Source organism: Drosophila persimilis, unplaced genomic scaffold (assembly GCF_003286085.1).
Source record: "Drosophila persimilis strain 14011-0111.01,24,50 unplaced genomic scaffold, DperRS2 tig00000002-arrow-pilon, whole genome shotgun sequence".
Taxonomy (NCBI): Eukaryota; Metazoa; Arthropoda; class Insecta; order Diptera; family Drosophilidae; genus Drosophila; species Drosophila persimilis.
The window spans coordinates 20,462,959-20,488,828 of record NW_020825289.1 but is presented as its reverse complement, the minus strand read 5'-3'; the positions used below and the strand labels follow the sequence as shown (position 1 = coordinate 20,488,828).

The 25,870-nt window shown below is 46.9% G+C and overlaps 1 protein-coding gene across 2 annotated transcripts; it reads left to right on the top strand.

The window, feature by feature from the left end:
- The first annotated feature begins 363 nt into the window (after positions 1-363).
- LOC6600905 (DE-cadherin) lies at positions 364-7,769 on the top strand. Of its 2 annotated transcripts, none has more exons than XM_026984991.1 (2): positions 364-1,868; positions 2,978-7,769. In XM_026984991.1, exons 1-2 carry the CDS (start codon positions 1,221-1,223, stop codon positions 6,881-6,883), a joined length of 4,554 nt encoding a protein of 1,517 aa, XP_026840792.1. In that variant the 5' UTR covers positions 364-1,220; the 3' UTR covers positions 6,884-7,769. The 2 variants fall into 2 exon arrangements, with proteins under 2 accessions (XP_026840792.1, XP_026840793.1); XM_026984992.1 differs by lacking the exon at positions 364-1,868 and adding an exon at positions 2,819-2,888.
- The last annotated feature ends 18,101 nt before the right edge of the window (positions 7,770-25,870 follow it).

The following is a 25,870-nucleotide window of genomic DNA, read 5'->3' as shown; positions in this document are numbered from 1 at the left end:
CGATGCATCGATGTTTTTTTACATCACTATCACTAGTTCAAAAAACATCGCTGACATTTACTATTAATTTAATTTTCAATGTTATATAAAAATCCAATAAATGCAAGTATTTCGAATAGGCCAATCATGTATAGAATTGATTCATCAATCGTACAAAATTGAGTGGGCATGGCTAAGAGTTCTATATAGCTAGCAATATTCAACGGAAGAAAGAAAACGAAGAATATGTAAACTTGAACTTGAATTCGTCAGTATATTTGCGGTATATTTCTCAAATGAGACCGCATATTACGGTATATTTCTGAGGGTGAGACGGTGTATTTTATCGACAAGTCACACTGGTCACTCTGCAATTTACTTTTGAACCGCGCGGTTGTCGCGGCGCGTCGATCGGAATAAATAAATAAAGCTGGATCGTGTTGTACGAAACTTTTTCGGCTAGATTCGGGAATGAAACGAACAGAAGAAACTGAAAATTAGATTTTACGATTAATTTACCAGTAATTTCGCGTTAAGTGTAGAACAAGTAATGAAGTAAGGAAAACAGTGCCTTGAAACACGAATGAGTTGGTAACAAGTACCAAATACGAAAAGACTGAAACCACGACACACACACAAACGCGCGCGCGCCTGCCTACAAGTGTGTGTATGGTAACCACTTTTTTTCTACCTGGTCTTACCTGTTTTGCGGTGTGTGAGAGAGCGGCGTCCGAAGAAGGGAGCGCAAAAGAGAGTGTGTAAAAAAAGATAAAAGTGAAGAAAATAAGAGAAAAAGCAGCAGATAAATCGGAAAATACCTGGAAAAATAATAAAAGCGCGAACTGTACGTGTTTGGTTCGATTTGTTTTGTTTCAATTTGTTCGATATTGATGTTTAGACGGTCTCCCGGCGGCTGTTTCTGCTGGTTGCCATGAAAATGCAGTCTAAACAAACGGTGGAACGTCGACGTCAGCGTTAGTTCGCACACACACACACACACACACACACATGCTCACATGCACCCATGCATTGAGAGATAGAAGCTAACAAAAGTGGAAATAGAAATACAAAAACAGCAGAGCAGAGCAGAGAGAACGTAAAAGTAAAAGGTGTGCGGTGAAGTAGTGGTAGTGATCGAGTGTGTACCGTGTGTGTACCCGTGTGTGTGTTCTAGTGGATAAATACTGGGGTGATTCACAAAAGAAGTGCTCAAAAGTTGAGATATGGCGGATGTCTGCTAAATGAAATTCCACAAGTGTTCAGCCAACTGCAATAAAATGTCGGTCAGCAATCACCTCAATCTAAACCCGAGTCCGAATCCAGCACAGCAGCAGACACACCAGCAGCACAAACGAAAATGTCGGGATCGGAGGCACAGCCAAATCCACATCCACAGCCACAGCCACAGGAGCAGGCTGCTCATGGCCGTGGCCGTGGCCCTCAGCATCATCTCACCCGCCCTCTCAGCCCAGACGCTGCCGGATAACAACAACTACACCGGCGACAATCGAAAGCCCGCCTTCAAGAACTGCGCGGGCTATGCGCCTTCCGTGAAGGAGGAGCAGCCCGAAAACACCTACGTCTTCATGGTGCAGGCCACGGATCCCGATCCCAACCAGGAGATACGCTACAGTCTCGTCCAGTCGCGCTCCGAACGACCCAAGTTCTTCATAAACCCCACCACAGGCGTCATTGTCACCGGCCACACCTTCGATCGGGACGAGCCCATCCACGAGAAGTTCGTGTTTGTCACCGTCCAGGCCACGGACAACGGCCTGCCGCCGCTCGACGATGTCTGCACCTTCAACGTGACCATCGAGGACATCAACGACAATCCCCCGGTGTTCAACAAGGCGCGCTACGACGAGTCCATGTCGGAAAATGCACAGGTAAGTGTGGACGACTCGAACTGTCCCGCACAACGGAGGACCAAGTACGCGGACCCTGGATTACTGCCGCTTGGTCTCTTCCTTCACTCTTTGTGTGCGACGGTCCACGAGTGACGTCATGCCACCGCCCCCTCCCCCCTTGAATGATGTCATGATATTTGAGCAACTATTTAATTGGCTTAGTGGCAATTTATGGGTCATTGCCATTGTCGCCTATCCGTCGCCCACCTGCCCGCACACACACAAACACCTCACAGAGGGTCCCGCGACTTCCAGCGATAATTAACAGCTCCGTGGGCTCTGTGGGCTCTGCTCTCTTCGGGCGAACACATCTTCTTGGGCGGAACAAGTTTTCCTGGCAGCAACAAGCAGCGTAGGAGGCTCTCAGACGGGTTTGAGTTCATTGCTCGCCCCGGCCCGATGCAGAGAACCTTGAAACCCTTTCCAACGCCCAAAGCCAAAGCCAAAGCCAGCCGCCTTTTCTCTCTGTTTTTCCACTAGTTTTTGCACGACGGAAAAACTGTCGCCAGGCAATGGAAAAGCTTAGTGGAAGCGAGAATAACGAATTGGTGTCCAATGCAAAGTACGACCGTGTACAGTTTGTCAGCAAAGTTTTGTGATACAATACAAGAAACCTGTGAAAATTCCCTTATAGTCTGGATAGTTTCTGATTCTATGCCGAGCCATAAATCTTGAGAATCTTTTTTCAAACACATGTTCCCCAAGGGGAATTAATGGGATCCACAAATATATATTATTCCAGGAAATTATCTCAAGCTTATGGAATGGAATACTATTTCCGCCAGCCAGTGATGCCATACAAATCGTTCGGGGGAGAACCCCATTTCCCCGTTTCCATTCCGCTTTCATTTCTGTGTAGTATTTTTAGAAAAGCTCTCTGAAAGCCGAGCATTTTCCTTTTAAAGGTTTCAGTTTAGGTTGCACTTTTGGTAAGGAGGGAAGCGCAGTGGATTTCGCGAAGGAAAGATGTGCCTATTCCTGATTTGGGCAAACTTGCAGGAAAGTGCGGTTTAGAGAGAGACCCCGTCCCCCTTAAACGTCTTTGTGATATTGTTCGAGGCCTTATACCCCATGTCTTTTAATTGCAGCCCGACGCGGTGATCATGTCGATTAGTGCCAGCGACTTTGATGACCGCAACAACAGCATCATCGAGTACGAGATACTGCGGGAGCGCGACTTTCAGTACTTTAAGATCGACAGGGAGTCGGGGATCATATATCTGAATCGACCGATTGACAAGCGACCCGGACAGTCGTACACGATCAATGTGCGGGCGTACAACATAGTGCCGGATCCGCCGCAAGACGCCCAGATCGAAGTGCGGATACGCATTGTGGAGTCCTCGATCAAGCCACCCACCTTTGTGGACCCCATCGATACGCCCATCTACCTGAAAGAGGACCTCAAGAACTTCTCGCAGCCCATAGCCACGCTGACGGCTGTCTCCAACATGCCGGACAAGCCTGAGGTGATCTTCGAGCTGATAACCGGCCGCACGGAGCAGACGAACGGCAAGAACACGTTCGTCTTCAATCAGCTCGGCAACGAGGTGACCATCAGCCTGGGCAAGCACCTCGACTACGAGGCCATCACGGACTACACCCTCACGATGAGTGTGCGCAACACCTTCGAGCTGGGGGCCGAGCACCAGATCAAGATCAAGGTCGAGGACGTCAACGACAACATTCCCTACTTCACCGAGGTCAAGTCGGGCACCATTCTCGAGAACGAGCCGCCGGGCACGCCCGTGATGCAGGTGCGCGCCTTCGACATGGATGGGACGGCGGCCAACAACATTGTGTCCTTCGAGCTGGCGGACAATCGGGATTTCTTCGCCATCGATCGGCACACGGGCAACATTACGGCCCTCACGACATTCGATCGGGAGGAGCGCGACTTCTACAACGTGAAGGTGATCGCCAGCGACAACTCCCCGTCGAGCCTGTTCGATAACGGGGAGCCCAATCGGGGCCACCAGGTGTTCCGGATCTCCATTGGCGATAAGAACGACCACAAGCCGCACTTCCAGCAGACCAAGTATCTGGCGGACAAGCTGCTCGAGGATGCAAACACCAATTACGAGGTGATTGAGGTGATGGCCGAGGACGAGGACAACGCCTCGCAGATTCTATACAGCATCGAGAGCGGCAACGTGGGCGACGCCTTCAAGATTGGCCTGAAGACGGGCAAGATCACGGTGAACCAACGCCTGGACTACGAATCGATCACCGAATACGAACTGAAGGTGCGAGCCTTCGACGGGATCTACGACGACTACGCCACGGTGGTGATCAAAATCGAGGATGTGAACGACAATCCGCCGGTGTTCAAGCAGGACTACAGCATCACCATCCAGGAGGAGCGAGCCTTCGACAACTGCATCCTGACGATCGAGGCATACGATCCGGACATCAAGGATCGCACAGCAGACCAGCACATTGTCTACTCGATTGTGAAGGACGACTACAAGAAGCTGCTGACCATCGACAACAGCGGCTGCCTGCGGCTCATCCAGCCCCTGGACCGCGATCCGCCCAACGGCCACAAGAACTGGCAGATTCTGATCTCCGCCAGCGACGAGGACGGCGTGGGCACCACCCTCAAGTCAGTGAAGGCGGTGACCATCACCCTGCAGGACATCAACGACAATGCCCCTTTCCTGGTCAACGAAATGCCAGTGAAGTGGCCCGAGAACCGAAATCCCGGCCAGGTCGTCCAGCTGCAGTCGAACGACTTTGACGACGTCCAGAACGGTCCCCCGTACACCTACGGCATCGACAGCGAAGCCTCGCCCGACATCAAGACCAAGTTCAGCATCGACAACGACTACCTCTTCGCCAACGTGATGTTCGACCGGGAGGAGCAGAAGGAGTACTACATACCCATACGCATCAGCGACTCGGGGGTGCCGCGGCAGAGTGCCGTGAGCATATTGCACCTGATCATCGGCGATGTGAACGACAATGCCATGACGGAGGGCTCCTCCCGCATCTTCATCTACAACTACAAGGGCGAGGCGCCCGACACGGACATCGGGCGGGTGTTTGTCGACGATCTGGACGACTGGGATCTGGAGGACAAGAGTTTCAAGTGGAAGAACGACATCTCCCACGATCAGTTCCGCCTGAATCCCAGCACGGGCATGATCACCATGCTCCAGCACACCGGCGAGGGGGAGTACGTGCTGGAGTTCACGGTCGATGAGGAGTCCACCTATATACCCTACCACTCGGTGGATGCCGACGTCACGGTGGTCATCCGGGAGCTGCCGGAGGAGGCGGTGGACAAGAGCGGCAGCATCCGCTTCATCAACATCACCAAGGAGGAGTTCATCTACGTGCCCCGGGACATGCAGTCCCCGGAGGCCCTATCCCTGAAGGACCGCCTCCAGCACTCGCTGTCGAAGCTGTTCAACACCTCGGTGTCCAATGTGGACGTCTTCACGGTGCTCCAGAACGAGAACAACACGCTGGACGTGCGCTACTCCGCCCACGGATCGCCGTACTACTCGCCCGAGAAGCTCAACGGAATGGTGGCTCAGAATCAGCAGCGGCTGGAGAACGAGCTCGATCTCCAGATGCTGATGGTCAACATCGACGAGTGCCTGATCGAGCGGCTCAAGTGCGAGAGCTCCTGCACAAACGAGCTGCACAAGAGCTCGGTTCCCTACATGATCTACTCGAACACCACCTCCTTCGTGGGCGTCAATGCCTTCGTGCAGGCGCAGTGTGTGTGCGAGGCACTGCTGTTGAACCACTGCCTGAACGGCGGGACACCGCGCTACGGGGAGAACGATGTCTGCGACTGCATCGACGGCTTCACCGGGCCCCACTGCGAGCTCGTATCGGTGGCTTTCTACGGCAGCGGCTACGCCTTCTACGAGCCCATATCCGCCTGCGACAACACAAAGATCAGCCTGGAGATCACACCACAGGTCGACCAGGGCCTGATCATGTACCTGGGGCCCCTCAACTACAATCCTCTGCTGCCGCTGTCCGACTTCCTGGCCCTCGAGCTGGAGAAGGGCTATCCCGTGCTGACGGTGGACTACGGCTCGGGCGGCATACGCATCAAGCACCAGCACATACGGATGGTGGCCGATCGCTCCTACCAGCTGGACATCATCCTGCAGCGCACCAGCATCGAGATGACCGTGGACAACTGCCGCCTGTCCACCTGCATGAGCCTGGGCGCCCCACAGGGGCCCAACGAGTTCCTCAACGTGAACGCGCCCCTGCAGCTGGGCGGCAGTCCCGTGGATCTGGCGCAGCTCGGACGGCAGCTCAACTGGACGCATGTGCCCACCCAGCAGGGATTCTTCGGTTGCGTGCGCAACCTGACGATCAACGAGCACACCTACAACCTGGGAATGCCCTCGGTCTTCCGAAACATTGACAGCGGCTGTCAGCAGTCGGTGGCGGTGGCCTTCAGCTTCGGCATCGATCGGAACTTCATTATTGCTATCATCGCCTGCCTGGCGCTGCTGCTGATCATCCTTCTGGCCGTGGTGGTGCAGAAGAAGCAGAAGAACGGCTGGCACGAGAAGGACATCGACGACATACGGGAGACGATCATCAACTACGAGGACGAGGGCGGCGGCGAGCGGGACACGGACTACGACCTGAACGTCCTGCGCACCCAGCCCTTCTACGAGGAGAAGCTCTACAAGGATCCCCACGCCCTGCAGTCAGGCATGGGTCGGGATCCCAACGACATACCCGACATCGGGGACTTCCTGGGCGACAAGAAGGAGAACTGCGACCGCGACTCCGGCGGCCTCACCGTCGACGATGTGCGCCACTACGCCTACGAGGGCGACGGCAACTCCGACGGCAGTCTGTCCAGCCTGGCCTCCTGCACCGACGACGGCGATCTCAATTTCGATTATCTGTCCAACTTTGGACCGCGCTTCCGCAAGCTGGCCGACATGTACGGCGAGGAGCCCTCCGACACCGACTCCAATGTGGACGACGAGCAGGGCTGGCGCATCTAGGAGAAAAAGATGACGTAGAAATGCAAAAGACTTTTTATACGCTAAGAGTTGTATGGATACTGACTGGTGTGGAGAGGAGGATGTGCAGGGGGACCGGGTGCCGGCCTAGCCGGGCCCAAAGTCGCCTCAAGAGCTACACATATGTATGTATGTACAAGAAGTATATATAGCCCATTTTTTTATATAGAAGAGTGGAAAGGGAAGGGGCACGTTGAGGACACGTTTTTGTTTTCTGTTTTGTAAATGCAAAAAGTGATCTTGATCTTACGTAAGCGTAACTTTATCTACATATATCTAGACTAGACCATAATCCTAAACCTAAGCAACTGCGAACAAAACACACAAATTAATGCAGAGTGCAGTGTATTCATTAAAAAAATCAAGAAGAAATCGATCCCAATTGGAGGAGGAGGAGGAGGAAACAAAATATTCCTATGAAGCGAATTCAGTAACAAATTGCATTTTACTTTGCATATTCCCAACATTAGTCCGTAGTTTATCTGATAGTTTATTATCCCATCCCATACATGATTTCAAGACAAACAAAACACTTCATTATATCAAAAGTTGAACTCAATTTGATAAGACAAGTCGATAAACTAAGCTAAATATTATCCTAACCTAACCGTTTACGTATATATCATCATTTATATAGAACCTTAGACCCGAACCCGACCCCATCAATATCAGCATAAGTTCTTAGGGTTGTCGTTGTCCCCTAGTACTACGTGTATAAATCAGCTTAAACATAAACATAAATCTAAATCGAATCGAGCTAGCGCGGGAGAACGGAGTACCGATTGTGCAGCCTATATCCATGCTATATAGGCATCGAAATATAGTTTATATATATAAGAAAATGTTCAATAAATCATTGCGATATGTATTTTTGTAAGCCTTTTTCCCGTATTCCCGTATCTAGAAGAGAGGAGTCTTAAACCATAAGGGGGGAACCCCTACTTTTTACATGCCAAGGCGAATCAACATTAAAGAAACAATTTATTTATATACGAGGATAGTACGTACTATATTAAACAAATGTATATCATTTACAAACCAACGAGAAAGCCACACAAACACACACACAATAATTGTGTAAAAAAAAACAAAAATAAAAATAATAAAATCGAAACATAGTCCCTCGTGTGTTATTCAGTTTGGCGGGTGAGAGATAAGCGCGAATACGGAAGCAATGGAGTGCTCATTGGAAATCGTGGATTAAATACCATACAAGTCGGAACAACAGCTGGTTTAAGGGGCTCTAGGGCACTCCACGTAGAACACAACAAATGGAATTGCTCTACACTAGACAAGTACCTAATACGTACATACATACGGTACCGGACTACTGGATACGTGGTGGTATATAGAGTATGCTCCGCTGGTTAATTGGTAAGCCATTGGCTGAGGGGGCACAGTCGTTGTTGGAGGAAAAGCGTCATTATCTTATCAGCGGAAAGTAGGTTACGCTTGCCTTTTGGATTTGTCCGTTCATCGCCCGTCGCCCGACAGTTCGGTTTGAACAAATCGATTGCGGCACAAGTCAATGAACAAAATTGGAGCAGTTCACGGGTAAATAAGCGGCAAATGGAAAATGGAAAAATTCTTGTTGTGTGTCTGTGTATCTGTTGGAGCAGGTGCTGCAGCTGCATCTCTCTACACAAGGGTATGACATCCGTTGCTGTTGAACTAAGATTAGCATGACTGATATGTCAGGAGTCGGCCCAGAGATCGCCACTGTACTGGCTTAGACGTACATTTGTGGGAGCAGCTGCATCAGGGACTGTCCGGCATTGCAGCTGTCGATCGAGGCTACTCTTGGAAGCTGGAAAATCTTCTCTACTTTGAAGTAAAAGAGTTGCAGATTCAGTGCCAGAAATCTGTTCCTTCAAGTTACTTTTCAATAGACTCTTAGTACAATATTTGAGTCAGAAAACTTCACAAAAAACCCATCAGACATTTGAAGCGCTGGGCCCCGCACTTCAACTTTTTGGACAAGATCCATTGGAATCGACATGGATGGATGTCAAGGGTCTATCAAATACTGAAATTTCAAATCAATTCAATGCATTCTCAAGTACAACAGCATATTTCGAGTACCAAAACAGAAAAAAACCCACAAATTTCTTAAAAATGAAAAAATTCTTTTTGCGGAAATGCCACACAGAAAACAAAAAAAAAATAGAGCTGAACTGCCGACGGACGACAGATGTCTTTTCAATCTTTGAGTTTCGGTTAACAAAAAAAAAAACTGCAAGAAATTTTGGGCCGGACATGCCGACGCTACGTGAGGGTTTCACCGGCAACATGTGGCATGGTAGAGGGGCTCGCAGTCGTCAGGTCGAGGGAGAGAGAGAGAGAGAGACAGAGAGAACAAATTGAAGAAAAATGGTTGAGTAATCAAATAACCTCTTCTGGCGGCGGCTACCTGTGCGCAGCTGCAGCAGCTGCCACCGCCACCGCCGTACACTCCTCAGGTGTGTATGGGGCCCGAGAGCATGGGACGGCATGGGATAGGATGTTTGGCCAATGGATTAACATAACAGACGAGAAGAAATGAAAAGAATCGGGGAAAAAGAGATTCAAGCAGTGGAGAGGTAGTAGAGGTAGAGGCAGAACAAGCCAAGCCAGGTCGAGAGCTACCTGTACAGTGTGGACTCTCTCAGATACATGAACACGAACACACACACAGGTGTGCCCAGACACAGATACTGCCTGCAAGTCTTGGCTCTCTCTCTCTCTCGCACACACACATGCGTACTCTCTGAGAGAGAGGTATCTCTCAGATACTCACGCACACACCCAGAGAGGCAATCTTTAACGGAAAAATGAAAGCAAATCTTTGTGCTGTGGCAAACTTGGCTTGAAGTAAAACCAGTATTTCCCAAGCGGCTCCAATCGAGGTGTGTATCTGTTGGATACCAGCACCTCTCTTTGGATTCTTGAGTGCAGATCGCAGAGCGCGGCCCCAGTTTGAGTTTGTTCATTCCTCGGACTCCAATCCACTCCACTCCACTCGACTCAACTCGTTCTGTCACTCACGACACCCGACGCCCGCTTCTTGTGACAGACAAAGATACAGATACACAAAACAGACACAGCTCCAGCTCCAGCTCCAGCTCCAGCTGCAGATACAGATGGGGATACAGGCGAGTAGTATTGATGGGGCACGTCTTGGCGTTTTACTACCTGTTGATGGGGAAGCCAAAGCTGAGGCTGCTGCCAAGGCCTCGCTTTGATTAATTACAGTGGAACGGAGTGGAATATCCATGGCTATGGCACCCAAAGTACTCATTAACACTCGCTGGCTATTCATCATAGTTTCAATTACAATAAAAACTAACCAGACAGGCCGACGACTACCTGGCTGCAGATTTCAGATTTCCTGCGAAAGGACTACGCATTGCAAATAACCTGAAATGAGAAAGACAATAGTTGAACCCAAGCCGATGCTGAAGAGGCGGGAAAAATGTTATTAAATTCCGCCTCTTTCCGTTTGGAATGTTTGTAAGCCGCAATATCTATTGCTGTCTAGCTGGCCTTTGCCAAACCTTCTTTTGGCTGGGAATTTTCATATAGATTTCCGAGTTTTCGCTAATGAATTCCTCCCTCTTCCGTCCTGCTTGCAATTAGCACTTCTTTCTCCTGGCCCCTCCTGGCTCCACTTGTCCAATTTGAGGTGCATTTGGCTCTGCTGCTGCTGCTGGTTCGCCTTCGGTTCTCCTCCAATGACCACAATACCCATGGGAAACTTTATTTGTTAGGTTGAATATTTCCTAGTTATATGCACTTGTATGATATATAGCATAGCGACCACAGAAACGGCCTCCTGCCCCCTCACCAAGCCACCATATAGGGCACTAATAACTCTATGAAGTCGCGTACGTGGCTTCTGTGCTAAAGCGCTTATTAGTTGGCCCGGCAGAGGATCCTCTCTTTCTCCCTCTTGTTCGGAATGCATAATGATGAGCGCGCAGAGCTCATAAAGGGAAATTTTCATAAAAGCCAGCAAAAGTCGAAGAAGACGATAAAATGCCGCTGACCATCGGGACGTGCCGCCATGCTCTTCTGTGGTCGATTCTCTTCGATTACCGATGCCCGGCACGTACTCGGGCCTGATTTGTGGCGATCAGCAGGGATTGTTTTGTGCTGTATTGTTGGTCGCAGAACGCAGAAAAACACTGGTGGCCAAAATAGAAGAGTAGGCCAGAGGGATTACCAATAATGGTATCGAAGGAACCGAGCCAAAAACGCAATTCTCGGAATGCAAAATTCCCTGTAAGCCAAAGCCAAAGGCAAAGCCAAAGAGCGGAATAAATAGAAATAAATAGAAGGTGAACAAATTCACACTCTGCCCGCAGACTCGGGTCTCGGCCACCTTCCATTCCATTCCATTCAGTTGCTCGCTCTGTGGCTGAAAGCTGGAAACACTTTGGAAAAATATTGCAATTAAGCAGAAAATATGGTCTTAAACTAGTTTTGCCACATTTGCGCTGAAACCGAAACGAGCGAGGCACCTGACAAACTAACGCTGAACCAACACCGCCACCACAGATGGGACATCTGCTAAAAACAAGCCTAAACAAAAGCAGAAAAGTGCCTAAAAAGTGTGCAAATATTCACTTGAGACAACTTGAGGCGTAGATATGGATAGAAGAAAGCTACTGTACAAGCTTTGAAATGAGCTATGAAAACAACAATATCGTTATCTGGAGAACTTGTTATGCAAATTTATAGAAAACGATTGAATCGAAGTCTTTATTTTACTAAGTTTGCTCCAAGAATGTGCTCCATTCCTATTGTAGGTTCATATGGGCATTTCCATGGTCTCTTTTTTCATGTTTTCCTTTACTATGCTCTCCTATAAGAAAGATGATTCTTGATACAAGTTTTTACTAAAAGTCTAAAAGCCTTGGTTTTTTGCAAAAATCTCTGAAACGCATAGCTGCCAGATATCGAGCCTAGCACCAATTATAGGGCTAATCCTAAAGCTACTTTATATTGGAGAAATATTTTTTCAATGAGTACAAATGTCCCGTTCGATAGCATGGAAATGCCCTAAGAGTCTGTTGGATCTTGAACTGTTTTGCTCTTGAAGAGGGCAAAGTTCTCTCCCATTGAGGTTTCTCTACCACTCATATATCATCCATCCAATGGCAACTATCAGGAGCTGCGAATCTAATCGATTTGCGTTGGCTCGAACATATTGTTCATAGCTGCACATTCATTAGGCGTGACATAATATTTGATAGAAACGAAAACGGAAGTAGAAGACTATTCAGGGGTAGTAAAAGTTATTAACGGAAGAACATATTTCATTTTTGTATATTTGCAGCGGCAGTTAAAGTTTGCCCGAAAATCAGTAAACCATTGAAGTGACAGTGCAGTGCAGTGCTGGGGGAAGTCCATCCATAAAGTAAATGCCGACCGCAGAAGGGTGGCCCACGCGGCATCGGTGGTGCGGGGTAGTCCAGAAACAACAGCTACAAAAACAAGAGGAATATGCCGAGCAAAGTAGAACAAAGGGGAAGTTCGAACTGGGGGGACCGACAGAGCGACAGAGCGACACAGCAATAAAATTCAAATGAAACTTCGCTGGAAACCCTACAAGAAATATGACCCTAATACAAATGTGTACGAGTGTGTGTGTTTGCCCCACGCACACAATACACACAATCAACCCTCCACGCGGAGAGGGGAGAGAGTGAGAGAGAAGCCCGAATTCCGATCAAAAGTGCAGTTCGGGGTTCCACAAAAACAACCCCCGAATCGGAGAGACAAAGGTGAAATTGTCAATGACAATTGCATGCTCGAGTTCGCATTGGGTTCGGTTTTGGGTTCGTGTCGGGGTTCGGGATCCTAAATAATTGATAAGGCAGCCCCTGAAATACGGACTGCATTCCGAAATTCCACTCGAGTGCGTTTATCTATGCGTCTGTTTTTGTGTGCAGATTGCACGATGTGTGCCCCAGATAGTGGCCACATCGTGTCCATAGTTTGATGAATTTCGAATGCTGATATGAGGCAAGAACTGGTATGCTTCGCGCTACAGCACTTCTCTTCCTCAAATCTCGACTTAGCATAAATATTTCTACAGTACACTAATAAATGTGCCAGCTTTGCAAAAAAAGAACTCCGAATTGTGGCTGTTCGAAGCGAAGGCACGTCCAAGCCCAGCAAAAGACATTTGAGCCAGCTAGAAAAGAGCACAGCTGAAAATGAGACAAGAACGGAAGACTAGCTTCAAGATACGAAGATTTAGACACCCTTGAAGATACATTTTCATAGGGAGTTCTATTGATTCTATCGAAATGATCCGATCTTATGATCTTTCTAAGCATACATACTCGTACTGTATGCAGAGATATTATATGTACGAAGACGCAGTCCTTTCGTTGCAAAAATCGTGTCAAAATTGTAATACTTTCTGCCAGGGTATAGTAAATATATAGTATCTCAACCAGCAGCAAACGGAGAACTGGAGCAACAAGCTGCTGTCGGCAATGGCGATGGCGATGACGTCGGGTCAGGCCGGGCCAACAAAAGCCAACAAAACAACAGCAACAGCAACAGCCAGCAGCAGCAGGCCACCACCACCACCACCACCAGTCGACATTTCCAATAAAATCAACCAAAAAAGAGCGGAAAATGCAGCCAACAAGAAGGCATTGACACAAAAGTTTCGGTTTACGGGCAAAAGGTGAAGACTGCCCCCCGCCTCCCATAGAAAGTGCAGCAGATAATGCAAAGCATCGACCCAGATCGGACTGGACGGGGTTAGAAATCCACTCCAAAAAGGAGCTAGTTGAGCAATGTGGCAATACGATATGAAAACGTAACCACAGCTGGAGACTAAGCGGCTTAATGAAGAAATCTGGCTGGAAATGCTGAACACATTACTCACTTCCCCATGAGCAATGGATGTTTCGGATCGGATCAGCGAAGACCACACATAGTGAGAATTAACGCCTGAACTGAACTGATGATAAAGACACGTAAAGTGCCTTCACTAATGCACTCGGATCTACTGCCATAACAGTTCATAAAAACATTTACCCACACAGCCAAGAAACAGACGAGACACAGCCGAGAGCAAACATAACAGAACAAAGGGGAAGTACGAGTTTATACGGCATAACCACGCCGTAAGACGATATCATGGCGGCCCTCAGAGCGGCTCGGTTCCGAGTGTAATAAACCACCAGGAGAGTGCCAGGCATTTGACAAATTAGTCGGTCATTTGGGAATTTCAGATGCATTAGAGGTACAAGAGGTGCAACAGTGGAGACGAGAGGAGAGTGCACACAATTCTATGTATTTTCTTTGTGTACCGCTCGCTCTCTCTCGTTCCTACCTTTAAGCCACCCAACAAAACAAACAAATTGCTTTTACAGCCCGCCTCTTGTAAGCCCTTCTTTCTTTTGCACTCAATTGTTTTACGTCCATGATGTTGGCGATGACGTTGGGTGACTGCAGAAGTAATTATTAATTGGATTTAACGCAATTTAAGCAATGAGTGCGAGTGCGAGTGCGTTCTCCCAAGTTAAGTTCAAAACTCATACAATGTAAGCAACAATCGAAATGCAGAGAGTAGCATCCTTGGCTATCGAGTGGACATCTTTTGTGGACATCTCAACGTCGTTTCTTCTGCTGCAACTAGTAAACCATGTCAGTGGCTACAATCTCCAAGGGTATTTATGAGGCAATCCAACGTTTGTTCTTTTGCTGTTTTCTATTCTCACCTTTGTGTTTGGTTTGCGTAAATTGCATTCTACGCAGCCCCAAAGCTAAGAACGGGGCCCCATACGGATTACCTCAAAGTGCAATTGTCTGTGAGGAATATTGTCCACAAAAGTGGCCTGACATCGTTACGAGTACCAGTAGCTGTCCCATCTTTCATGTTCGCCGTGGCCGCGGCTCGGCTGTGTTAATTTGGTGCTCGGCCGAACGTGCCGTCACAAAAGCTTGGAAAACGCAGCTGAAGTTCCAGCAGCCGGGGCAGCCACTGCGGCGGCGGCATCAAAGAGTGGGCCCAATCCGGGAGTCGAGCTCAAAACGGCTGACAGTGCATTTCCGCTAGCTCTCCGATGACGCTTCCGTGAGGCATTCGGCATGCGCATGCGCACGCTCACGCACACGCACAAAAGTCACCTTGGGGACACCGTTGGACTTATTTCGATTGCCTCCGAAAACGGCATTTAAACAAATTAGAAACTTTTGTGGCCGCAAATTGGGGCTGCTCTTGTGCCTGTCATTGAACCGGAAACTCAAAATTCGGTGCCCCACAACGGGGCAAACAAAACAAAAGAGAGAGACAAGTCCCACATCATTCATGGGAGTGCGTTTCGTTGAAGCAAATGAAGCGCGAAATTCAAACAAATCGCTTGAGGGGAAGGAGTACGAGATCACACACACCTACTCGAAGATGGAGGGGAGTCTGTTTTGGAGACAGATCTGATTCCGCTGCCAAAGCACTTAAATGTTTTCTATTATTATAGCTCTTTCCTGAACAAAAAAACATAGTGTAAACATTCTTTAGCGTAAACACAAGTGTTGTATAATATGTCAGTCGGCTGCTGCCTTGCAAAATCTCCCATCAAATAAACAGAAATGAAGCGTATCCCTGCGTGGATTCATGCTTTATTCCCAGCAACGCAGCGAATGTTTACACCACTGGAAAGGTGCCCCCATATGGTTGTAATTAGTTGGGATCGTCTGTCTCTCTGTCTGGGTTTTATGAGATACTTGTTACGTACTTGTTTTCTTTTCTCTTTTTTTTTTGTTATGCAAAACATTCATCAGAACTGGGGAAAATTAACATAATTTAGCTATTAAACAGTACTATTCTGTACTTTATGAATAGTTGTGGGTGTGTCCCAGCCATTGACAAGCATAAAGCTGAGCTGAGAGAAAATACCTATTCGTCGGGCCCTGGCCGAATCTATGGAAAAGTATAACCGAAAAAGGTCAATTACGCGACTTCCTCCGCGGCCCAGTCATTTTCCCAGGCCCACCCCGAACCCACCCAACCGGAGCGGAGCGTCATCCTCACGCGACTCCGTTTTACACAGTCGAATGAATTTGCAAGTTGGTAACAAATTATTTTTTCATACAACGAGTACGAGTATATGTACCTACATAAATATTTTTCTTTCTTTTTGGGTTAAAGTCAACGCGGGGGTTAGTTAGTGTGAGCGAGCAGCGCCCAGCACCGTCATTATCGTGATGAACAATCAACCTCGACCCCGGCACAGGGGGAACAGGTGTCATCCGCTTTGCTGTTTGTCCGTCCGTTTATCTAGAACTGCACCTGTACGATGGTTGCCATGGAAGAGCCACAAATAACCCTCTCTCTGAAGGCACATACTACATATATAGTTGAACATTTTCGAGAGTTTTCAGGGATAACCTACTCAAATTTCACCTTTTTCTGTTCCCTCGAACACTGCATACTGTTACTGTTAACTCTTAACGCCATTTGGGTAATTTGATCAACATTCTCGCATGTGCCCGTATGTACGAGCATATTGCAGACTGTTTTAAAAGCGTCAAGGCATTTTGCTGATTCATTTTCAGGCAAATTACACAATTTAAGCAGAAGTTGGCACAAATTGCTTTGCCAACTTTTCTTTTCTTCTTCTCTGGCTCTCTGGCTTTCTGGCTTTCTGGTCTGGTTTGCGATGGCTGATGGCGGATGCCTGATGAAACTTCCACGGAATAATTAAGAAATTAAAAAATTAGTTCATTATGTTGAATATGAATACGTTGCGAGAGGCAAAGCGGAGAAGAAACATTTATATGAAATGCAAATGAAGACGTTTCGAACAAAAGCAAAGCCGAAAGCGCGGGGTGCCTGGCCTGCATATAAGGTCGGAGATGTGATGAGATTGCTTACTTTTTGGCGTCTACCCACCATGAGACGGTTCCATTGTCCATTTTCACACGACCGCCTCTCATTCCATTCCTGTCTGGCGATTAATCAATCGCTTTCTGCTATCGATTGCAGTCGGAGCGATAATTATCGCTTTGGCTAGGGGCAATCGCATGACAGCACTTCTATAAATAGAACTAAGAAAACTTTTAACCTGACTGATGGAGAGGAGAGCACACAAGTACTCGTAGAATGTCACATCCCATCCCCACATTAAACTGAAATCATATCTTATCGCAAACATATGGTTATCTCAACAAACTTGCCTCCTGATAAGCCGGGCGTCCCACTCTCTGCTCCAGCGTTGCATGGGAGAAAGGTGTGCACCCACAGCGGCAACAACTCGTTGCCGCGCAGTTCATTCAACTTCGGCCCAAGCTCCCTACCCCAGTCCTCGGCCCCTGCCACAGCCCAGGGGCAGCTTGAGAGCAACAATAGAATGCAAAGCTCAAAGCCACTACAACAAAAACAACAACAAAAAAATGAGCTGACGGTTAAATTCGGACTTAGAGTCGGACTCGGGGACCTCTGGCCGCTGATCTGAACCCCGCCCTCTTGAAAACGGCGACAGCACAAAAAGCTGCCCACAAAAAAGGCAACGTCTAAGCTTCGGCCGAGGGTCAAACGTGGTCGACATGCAACATATGCCGTGTCCGTTCAGCGGAGCCTCGACTCCGATCCGCTCCGTTCCGATCCGCTACGATCCGCTCTGCGCCTTTCCATTCCAGTTCAAAGCCTGCAAATGAGTCACGACCCAGACGACGAACCAAACCCAAATGTTATTCTGGTTGAAAGTTGAAAATTGAGACACACACACACACACAGGGCAATTAGCTGCCGTTGCTCGCCGATCACGTGCCGAAAGCAAATGTAAAGCAATGCACAAAAGTTCCGTTTTCCTACTCTTGTGTCACTTACGTCCCCTCCCGCATCCCATCCGTTTCTCCTTTTTTTCCTTTACTCCTTTTCGGTGGCAGGCACACAGAATAGAAGGTAAGCTTGCGCTCTCTCTCTCGCAGCGCATAAGCGTATGCATATTGCAGCATTGTGGAAACCGGTTTTGGGTGCACTGCCGCCTTACCTTTCCTCCAATATACCCTCGTGCCAGGGGCTCTTTGTTCTCCCTCTTATAGATGTTGCTGTTGTTGCGCGTAATTAACAAAAATAATAACAACTTTTGCCTTTGCTTACTTGACAGTTTTTGCAATTCGCACAGCTGCCTGCAGAAATTTTGCAATTCCCCTCCTTCGCCTGCATTATATTTTGTACAGATTTTTGTTATGTACTGCTGCACTCAACCCCTGTTCCGTTCCGAGTGCTGATTGTCCGTCCACGTCCACCCCATGCGACATGTATTCCAGACAAATCGGTGAGCAGCTGCAGTTCCAATGGGTGGAGAATGCGCCGCCAGGTAACGGAATGTCGGAGACCTATGTGGTGTCTATGGGAAACTAAATGCGAGAGGGCAGTACTATACGTGGGTACGTCAGGGAGGGGATTGGAATTGTGAGTATTTATCCAGCTTCAAACCATTTCCTGCGGGCATTCCTTCGGATCTGTCAGAACTATCAGCGCATCAAAATGGTGTTCCAAGTAGAGATCTTCGCACTCCCCCGAAAAACGGGGTTTTTGAAGAGCAATCATGTTTCAAATGCATGAGCATTGGGGGTGTACAATAATCAAATTTTAAAGCCAGCCAAGACGTCACGGAGCTGTCAAAGTGAACCGATTTCTTAAATTCAATTAAATCTCTGCCCCTTTTCCAGGGGATCATGCTGATTGACAGCCGGCGTACTCCAGTTCCAGTTTTTAGGGAGTTTTCAACTCGAAACAACACGGGGGGAACATTCGGAGCGCCCGAAGTCCATTAACAGATCCGAACATGGCGGCCCATTGTTCGGTAGGGAGTGAGCGTAATCCCAAGATTTGCCAGCAACGCAATTCAAATCAAATTTAAATCAAATCAAATTTTTATTAAGGGTTCGTGCCTCGGAGCATACCCATTATTTATGTGAAACCAAAGACCATTCATAACCCAAAAAGTCTGGGTCCCAGGCTCAACCAAAGATTTCTTTTAATTAGAAAAGTTCAAATTATTTATGGGCTCTCGTTCGAGGGGGAGAGGAGGGTTTTGTTTACGCCAAGTCTAAGGCCACTATTTATTTATCCAACAAAAAGCTGAGAAATTTTAATACCAAACTTGTGGGATCTTCCCCGGTTCCACTCCCCCAACAAAGTTGCACCACGTTTTGAGATTTACAATCGCCCATAAATCTTCGGGCGGCGCTTTCCGCCTTCGGTTGCAGTTGCCCATTAAACGACACCCAGGAATCGGAGCAGGGTTGGGGTGGCATCGTGCCAAGTGCTTTCACTCTGAGACTCCATATATCTGCATCCCCATGCATCCCTATGCATCCCCATGCCCCATGCCATATGCATCTGTGAGTTCTGTTCTGTTTACTTGGCTGCCTGTCATAAAACTTGAATGCCTACTTTGGCGCTAATTTAGTTGACGTTTGATGCTCTCCTCTCGTCCAGACTCCCCCGCCGAATCCAATTAACTTTCCGTGTAGGGCTGTATAGGGCGTTGACGGGATGGGCAGCTACCGGAATGCTCCAAAGATGGGCGTTATCACGCCCCGAACGTAGTTCGTGCCTAGTTGCTCGTCGGAATGCCTATTTTGGGTAATTTGATTTGACTTAATGTCCATTGCCATCGGAATGATGACAGACAACGGGCCATTGACATTCTCTGGTCTGGTGAGTGACATCAGCATGAAAACGCCGAAAGGCAGCCATCTAGTTGTGTCACATAAATAAGTTCCAGCTTTCATGGCTCTCAAAACAAGCTGAGAGCTAATGAAGGGGCCTACAAGAAGAGGAATCTTTTACAATGATTTTTATTGGATTTCTGATTTTTGTTCATTGGATAGCAGAAATTCTATTAATTTCTTCAAAGAGAAGTGGCATATAGTACTTCCTGAAACTCTTTTGAAAAACATCCAGTGGTAATAATCGCAGGGACCACTTTTCTCTGATATACATAATTTGTGCAGGGAAATTTTGTGGTGAAGAGCAAAGTAATGCCAGAAATAAACCAAAGGAGAGCCAAGCGATTCTGCAGCCATATCTGGATGGAGTTTGCATTTAGCGCCGTCTGCCATCTGCTATTTATAGCCGATACTCTCCAGCCTGCGCTGCTATACCCCTAAAGTGGTCGGACGGAGAGGGAGAGGGAGAAGGAAAAGGAAAAGGAGACTGCCACGATCTCCAAGGGGTGGTAAGTGCTCAATGAGTAAACAAGCAAACAGAGCAAAACAGAGCTCCGGCGTCTGATTAGTGTCAAGACGAGCTATTTATGAGTGTCTCGATGGGATTAGCATTAGCCGGCACCAGCTGGGTCTGCCAGTCCCGACCCGACTGTCCCCGGGTACTCTGTCTCTAAAGTGAAGGCAACGTATTCCTAAGTCAACTCTGACCTCTTTTGTGGTGTGAGCAGGCCAGGCCTCATTTGATTGCCAACGTTTATGCTTATGGCTTAAGTCTTTTCATTTCTTTTCTTTTCTTTCCATTTCATTTTGGGCATTTTGCGAGTCTGAAAACCAGTTTTCCACTCCGGCCAGTTACCAGTTTTCAAGTTTACACAAGTTTACTGTTTGCCAGCAAGAAAGCGGCTGGGCTGCAACATTGAAGCTGCATTCGAGCCAAGATCCAAGAGCCAAGTCGCGACCAGACCCGGGCCAACAGTCGGCTGACTGACTAACTGCCTGCGACAGCCCCCGAACCCCGGGCCTCCAGCCCCACTCTGCTGCTGATTTTGTATCTTGCACCTTGTTTATGCATACAAATATTTCCAAGCTTGCAGTTTTTAGTTATTTTTTGTTCAGTCTCTACGAGTATCTTTGTTTTTCTCGTTTGTGGCATACATGAATATGGAGCTTTAATAAAAATAACTTGCTTATGAAGGGGTACGTATTGTATGTCTGTCACAATCTGGATCTCAGTCGCCATCTCACAGACTTAATGGACTCGTAAACCTCAAGGCAGAGATGGTCAAGTCTGATAAGGATAGGAATAGCAATTTATGGAAGGAATGGGAAGTACCTAAGAGAACTTCTGGGGAATCTCTGGATAAATATCCTCTCTAGATCCATCTAGCCATCTAGTATACCATCTCTTGCTGTCATACATGACACTATCGTCTCCACTTTTCTCATTGACACTGAATTATAATTGAGGGTGTAATTTTGCATGTCTCTTCGTGTTCGTGATCACTAATTAAGTTTACGAGCTTTTGAATGAATCGAAATTGTTTTGCTGCCGAGCGGCAATTATGCGATTCTCTGTACCGTACCTCTTTCTCTTGCGCTGGCCCCCCCGCGTTCGTTGATGATCGTTGGCTGTGTTTGGCTGATCTCGAGAGTTGACTGTGTCAAGGGCAGATATGTATATGTTAGCGAGTATATGTGTATGTATGTATGTACATATTTTAATTGCATTACGCAAGACTTGCATTCTCGGTGAACAAATGTGAGTTTGGAATGGAAATTAAGTTCCCCATTGAGATACTGAGAGAACACTGACGCATGATGCTCTACCACGTAAATGAGGTTCGCTTTTGTTGTTTTATTGTTTTCCTTTTGATTTGTAACTTGTGATTTATCAATGCCGCAAGCCATGAATCACACTTTGTTCATTCGATCCACCTCCAGCTTACACTCCTGTTGCAGTTACAGTTCCAGTTCCAATTCCAGTTCCTAAAGAGACCCACACCCACGCACACCCGTGGATACTCAAACAAACGTGACATTTACCGGGAAAGGTCTGTGGTTTATTTTACGAATAGAGTCGGGGAAACGGAAGTACGCAACATGAAAGACAAAGCAAACAAATGTAGATATCCAGAGAGGGAGAACTGATAGCGATGGTCACATACGAGTGTGCATGTACATACATACACATGTATGTATGTGTGTATATGAACGAGAGATGAAACCGAAAAAGGTGAAGCTTTTGCACGCCATTAGCACCCACCAAATGATATTCCCAACCGCATGCACGTGCAACAACACACATTCACAATCCACAGTGGGAGTATGGCCATAAATAAATGTCATAATGCTGTAAAAATGAAAACTTAAGTGGCACAGCACTGGGGGGACACGCGACCGCGACCCCAAAATGTACATATGTATGTACGAGTATATAATGGACATGGAATGGCAAAAATGAAATCTGCAACGGAATTGCGTGTAAAATGCAACGGGGAGAAGAAAGAGAAGAAAGATATGGCAAGATCTGAGTGCGTAGGCGCCGCCAAGGTAAGGCATGGCTTTCTAGAAGCATAACAACAATGATGATGTAGCAAAACAATAACTACACGCATGTATGTACATTTGTATGTATGCATGTGTGATATACGAAAGCTCCTTTGCTCTGCTGCTTTGGGTTCGTGTGCGTGTGCGTGTGCGTGTGTCGCAGTCACGCAAACGCGTTGCGACGTGTCGCCATCACCCACACGCCAATGCCAAACGAAGACAGAACAGACTCCACATTGTTTTCGTACGCTCCCAAAACCCGCTCAACTGTAACTAGAACCAGCACCAGAGCCGTGCCCCAAGAGCTACACCGTGTGACATGTGACTTCTTCAGACAACAATTCGCAAAAGTTTCGACACGCATACGATGCCGAAACAGCGTCGATTCCATGCAGAATGGAATCGTTTGCATAACGTAACCCCCAGGCCCAGGCAGCGCCAAACATGGTTTATGGAGCCAACAAATTGCAATCAACGCACACGATCGTGTTCTCATGGCAGAGATCAAGAATTTATGCACATGAACTTTAAACATTTACACTCCGAGCATAAGCCATGCGAGTATCTCCACAATTACATATATCACCTGTGTGTACCCGTCTCCCATGTACTCCCATCGCTGGCTTGGCTTTCTTTTCATTTTTGGTTAGATTTTCACAGATCTAAAAAGTTCATCGCAGTCTTTCCGGTCGCTGGTTCTTTTGTGTAGTGTTCGGGTTCGTGTTTTGGGTGAAAATGATAGTTTATTATCATAATTAATTCGGGTTAATGTTTATAGTTGGTCAGCGTTTTGCTGACTTTCGCTTATGGAGTATTTCTGTTCCGTGTGAGCGCTATTTTTAATAACGGAATTTTTAATTCGATAAGAATCCCGTTTCCCCAGGGGACACTCGCGCGGCTTGTTTGCTCTTGAAAAGAAATATTTGCCATAAACAGAAATCATAACTCCAGACACGAAAGTCATACAAGTTTCCAGGTCGTCCCGTCCCCAGTTAATAAATATCAGCGAAGAAGCGCTGGAGGGTTGACTTTTTTGTTTATTTTGGGACTTAACATCGGATAAACGAGGTCTTAACAGGACCGCCAACTTCAGAAAGGCCTTTCAGGTCCAGGGAGTGAGTAATGAAATCACGCAGCGGACGGGACGGGAGGTCCGCAGCCCTTTTCGAAAGTACGGTTTTATTTTTTGGCAGCTGCCGTCCCGGGGTTCATTACGAGCTCCTGGCAAGGGACGCGTGCGCCAAGTCAAACGCAGGATAACCCGTAAGTGTGTCCTTATGCCGAATACGTAATTCTATTTGTTTGTCTTCCGCCAGTAGGAGGATTTCCTTTTTTATGGTTACGCATTCACAATTTCCCCCAGACTTCAAACAGAAGGGAGAATCTGGAGCAGAATAGGGGGGTTTTTTGACAAAGCAAAGTCTGTTAACATTTTTTGTTTGTCTATGCTTTGCAGGTTATAATAATAATAAACCAAATAAGAGAAATAACTGGGAATTGTGGAAGGAATTCGATATTAGAACAGGAGAGAACTCCGAGAAAATACTTTCCTGGAGGCAGATAGAGAGAAACTAGGGATATGAGTTGTACAACCAGTTCCTCTGTCTAAGATTACCATAGTTCCACTTTTAGTCGAAACCACCCTTGTTTTAAAATATCTTTTCAAAGTGCCCTGCCCTGGGCCTGCGTTTTGTATTACAAATTGCTAAAAGTAATTCAATTTCGATAATGTTGTGACCATCTAGCCCTCAGGGGTGGCTTCCGCTACCATAAATTGTATCGCTTGACACTCTATAAACATGGAAATGGAAACGGCAATATATTTTGTAAACTTACATTAAGTGAAAAAGGTTTTGATTTGTTCCGAAATTGAGTGACACTCACAGTCTAGACGAGACTGCCATTGATAAATGGGAAGTACTGCTGCTCGACAGTGTAGATCATTTTGACCCAAATAGAAGTCTGTTCTGCCTCAGATACCGTCTCTGTGACACCCACTGCCACTCCATCCCCAACCCAACTCTCCCCCAAAACAGTCGTTTTTATGGGAGTTGTGCGTGATCTGAGCAATTATTACTTCTACTTCTCCGACTTGCAGGCTGTTCCCGAGTTGTCAGCGACAAATCTTCTCGGTTAGCCGTAAAATCTGGAGGCATGCGGCAAAGTGCTAATCGACAAGGTGGGGTGCCTCATAGTACTACACACGTCACAGGAAGAGGAAGATCTAAGGTTTTTTTTTAAATTAATTTTAATAGCGTTTCAGCCTCACAACAATAGAAAAGAGAACGGAATGAGCAATCTATGTAGAGGGAGCAATGGATATGCCAAAGATACTCGTACAAAGATGCACAGAGATACTGGCGTCGTATACTATACGACAATTGAGAAAGAAAACCACAAATTGGCGCCCCCACACGTAAAACGGAAACTTTCGTATCGTATCTGAGCGAAGCGAAACGATTCGGAACGATGGCCATGCCATCCAATAGATACAGATACTCGTACTTAAGAGCGCTGCAAACGGGACCCAAGCGATGACAACTACAAAAGTCGCAATTAAAGCTTTGGCGGCAGATGGGAGAAAAGGGCAGACGAGGCCAAAACCGAAAAAAGAGACATTCAATAGATAGATAACTGTAAATGTGGAACAGATAGACAACAGAGGGAAGGGCGGCACACGGACACGATGCCAATTGTCTTGCGTGGGGGCGTGGCAGTGGCAGGGGAACGGGAACGAGTAAAAGCGTAAGACAAATCAATCGAATGGGGAGCAAATTTCGAGATGCCAAAGCCCAGATATTGTTAAATATATAGACATGGACAAGCGCCTGCCTTTCGCTGGGAATACTGGAAAATTCTGTTGGATTTCTTTGGGACAAAAAGAAAACTTCCATTCGAGCAGAAAATCACTAATATCTGACTATCCAGAGATCAGAAAATAACCATGAAACGGTTTAAAAACAGGGTTCAGGGTTATATTATAGATACAACTTTGGAATACAAATACAAATGCGCACCCCACCCAAAAGAAAGAAAAATGGTAAAGATGATGATACTGATGAAACCCCCCAAAACCGTCGCAAAGTTTACAATTCTCTGCCTAATTAATCGATCAATTAATCATACGAACTTCATAAGCAATAAATCACAGTTTAGCCCCAATCGAGTGCCTCAGCCATGGACCAATTTTAAATATATACATATGTATGTATGTATGTATTGGATCGAATCGAATCGGAATCTTTGATTTGCTCGGCATACACTCGTAATTGAATCAATTGAGTGAGTAGGGGGCCCAAAGCAGAAGCCCATGCAGAACCAGAAGCCCCAGAAGAAGAACAAACATATTCATAATTAGAGCAGCGGCAAGAAATTCTAGGAAAAATTAATGGAATTGTTAATAATGCGCCAGCACAGATTTCCCAGAGGCCTGCATAAAACAGCCCAAAAAAAAGGGAGAATCCGCTGGAAAAGGGGAAGAAGTATAGCAATTGAAAGCTTCCCAAATTGTTCAGATTCTTCCCGGCTGCTTCTGCTTCTGCGTCTGCGCGGCCAATGCACTTTGGAAGTGGAATGAATATACTCGTATGCATATAATGTGTACTCGTATATGCTAATGGATCGATGGATGTTGGGAGCTCCCATTAAGAACACTTAAGCCTCGAATGCAGACTTGGAAATGACTTTTAAATGGTTCTCTGTCTTGAGAACGGCATTCTGCGTGCTTCCAGTTTTATG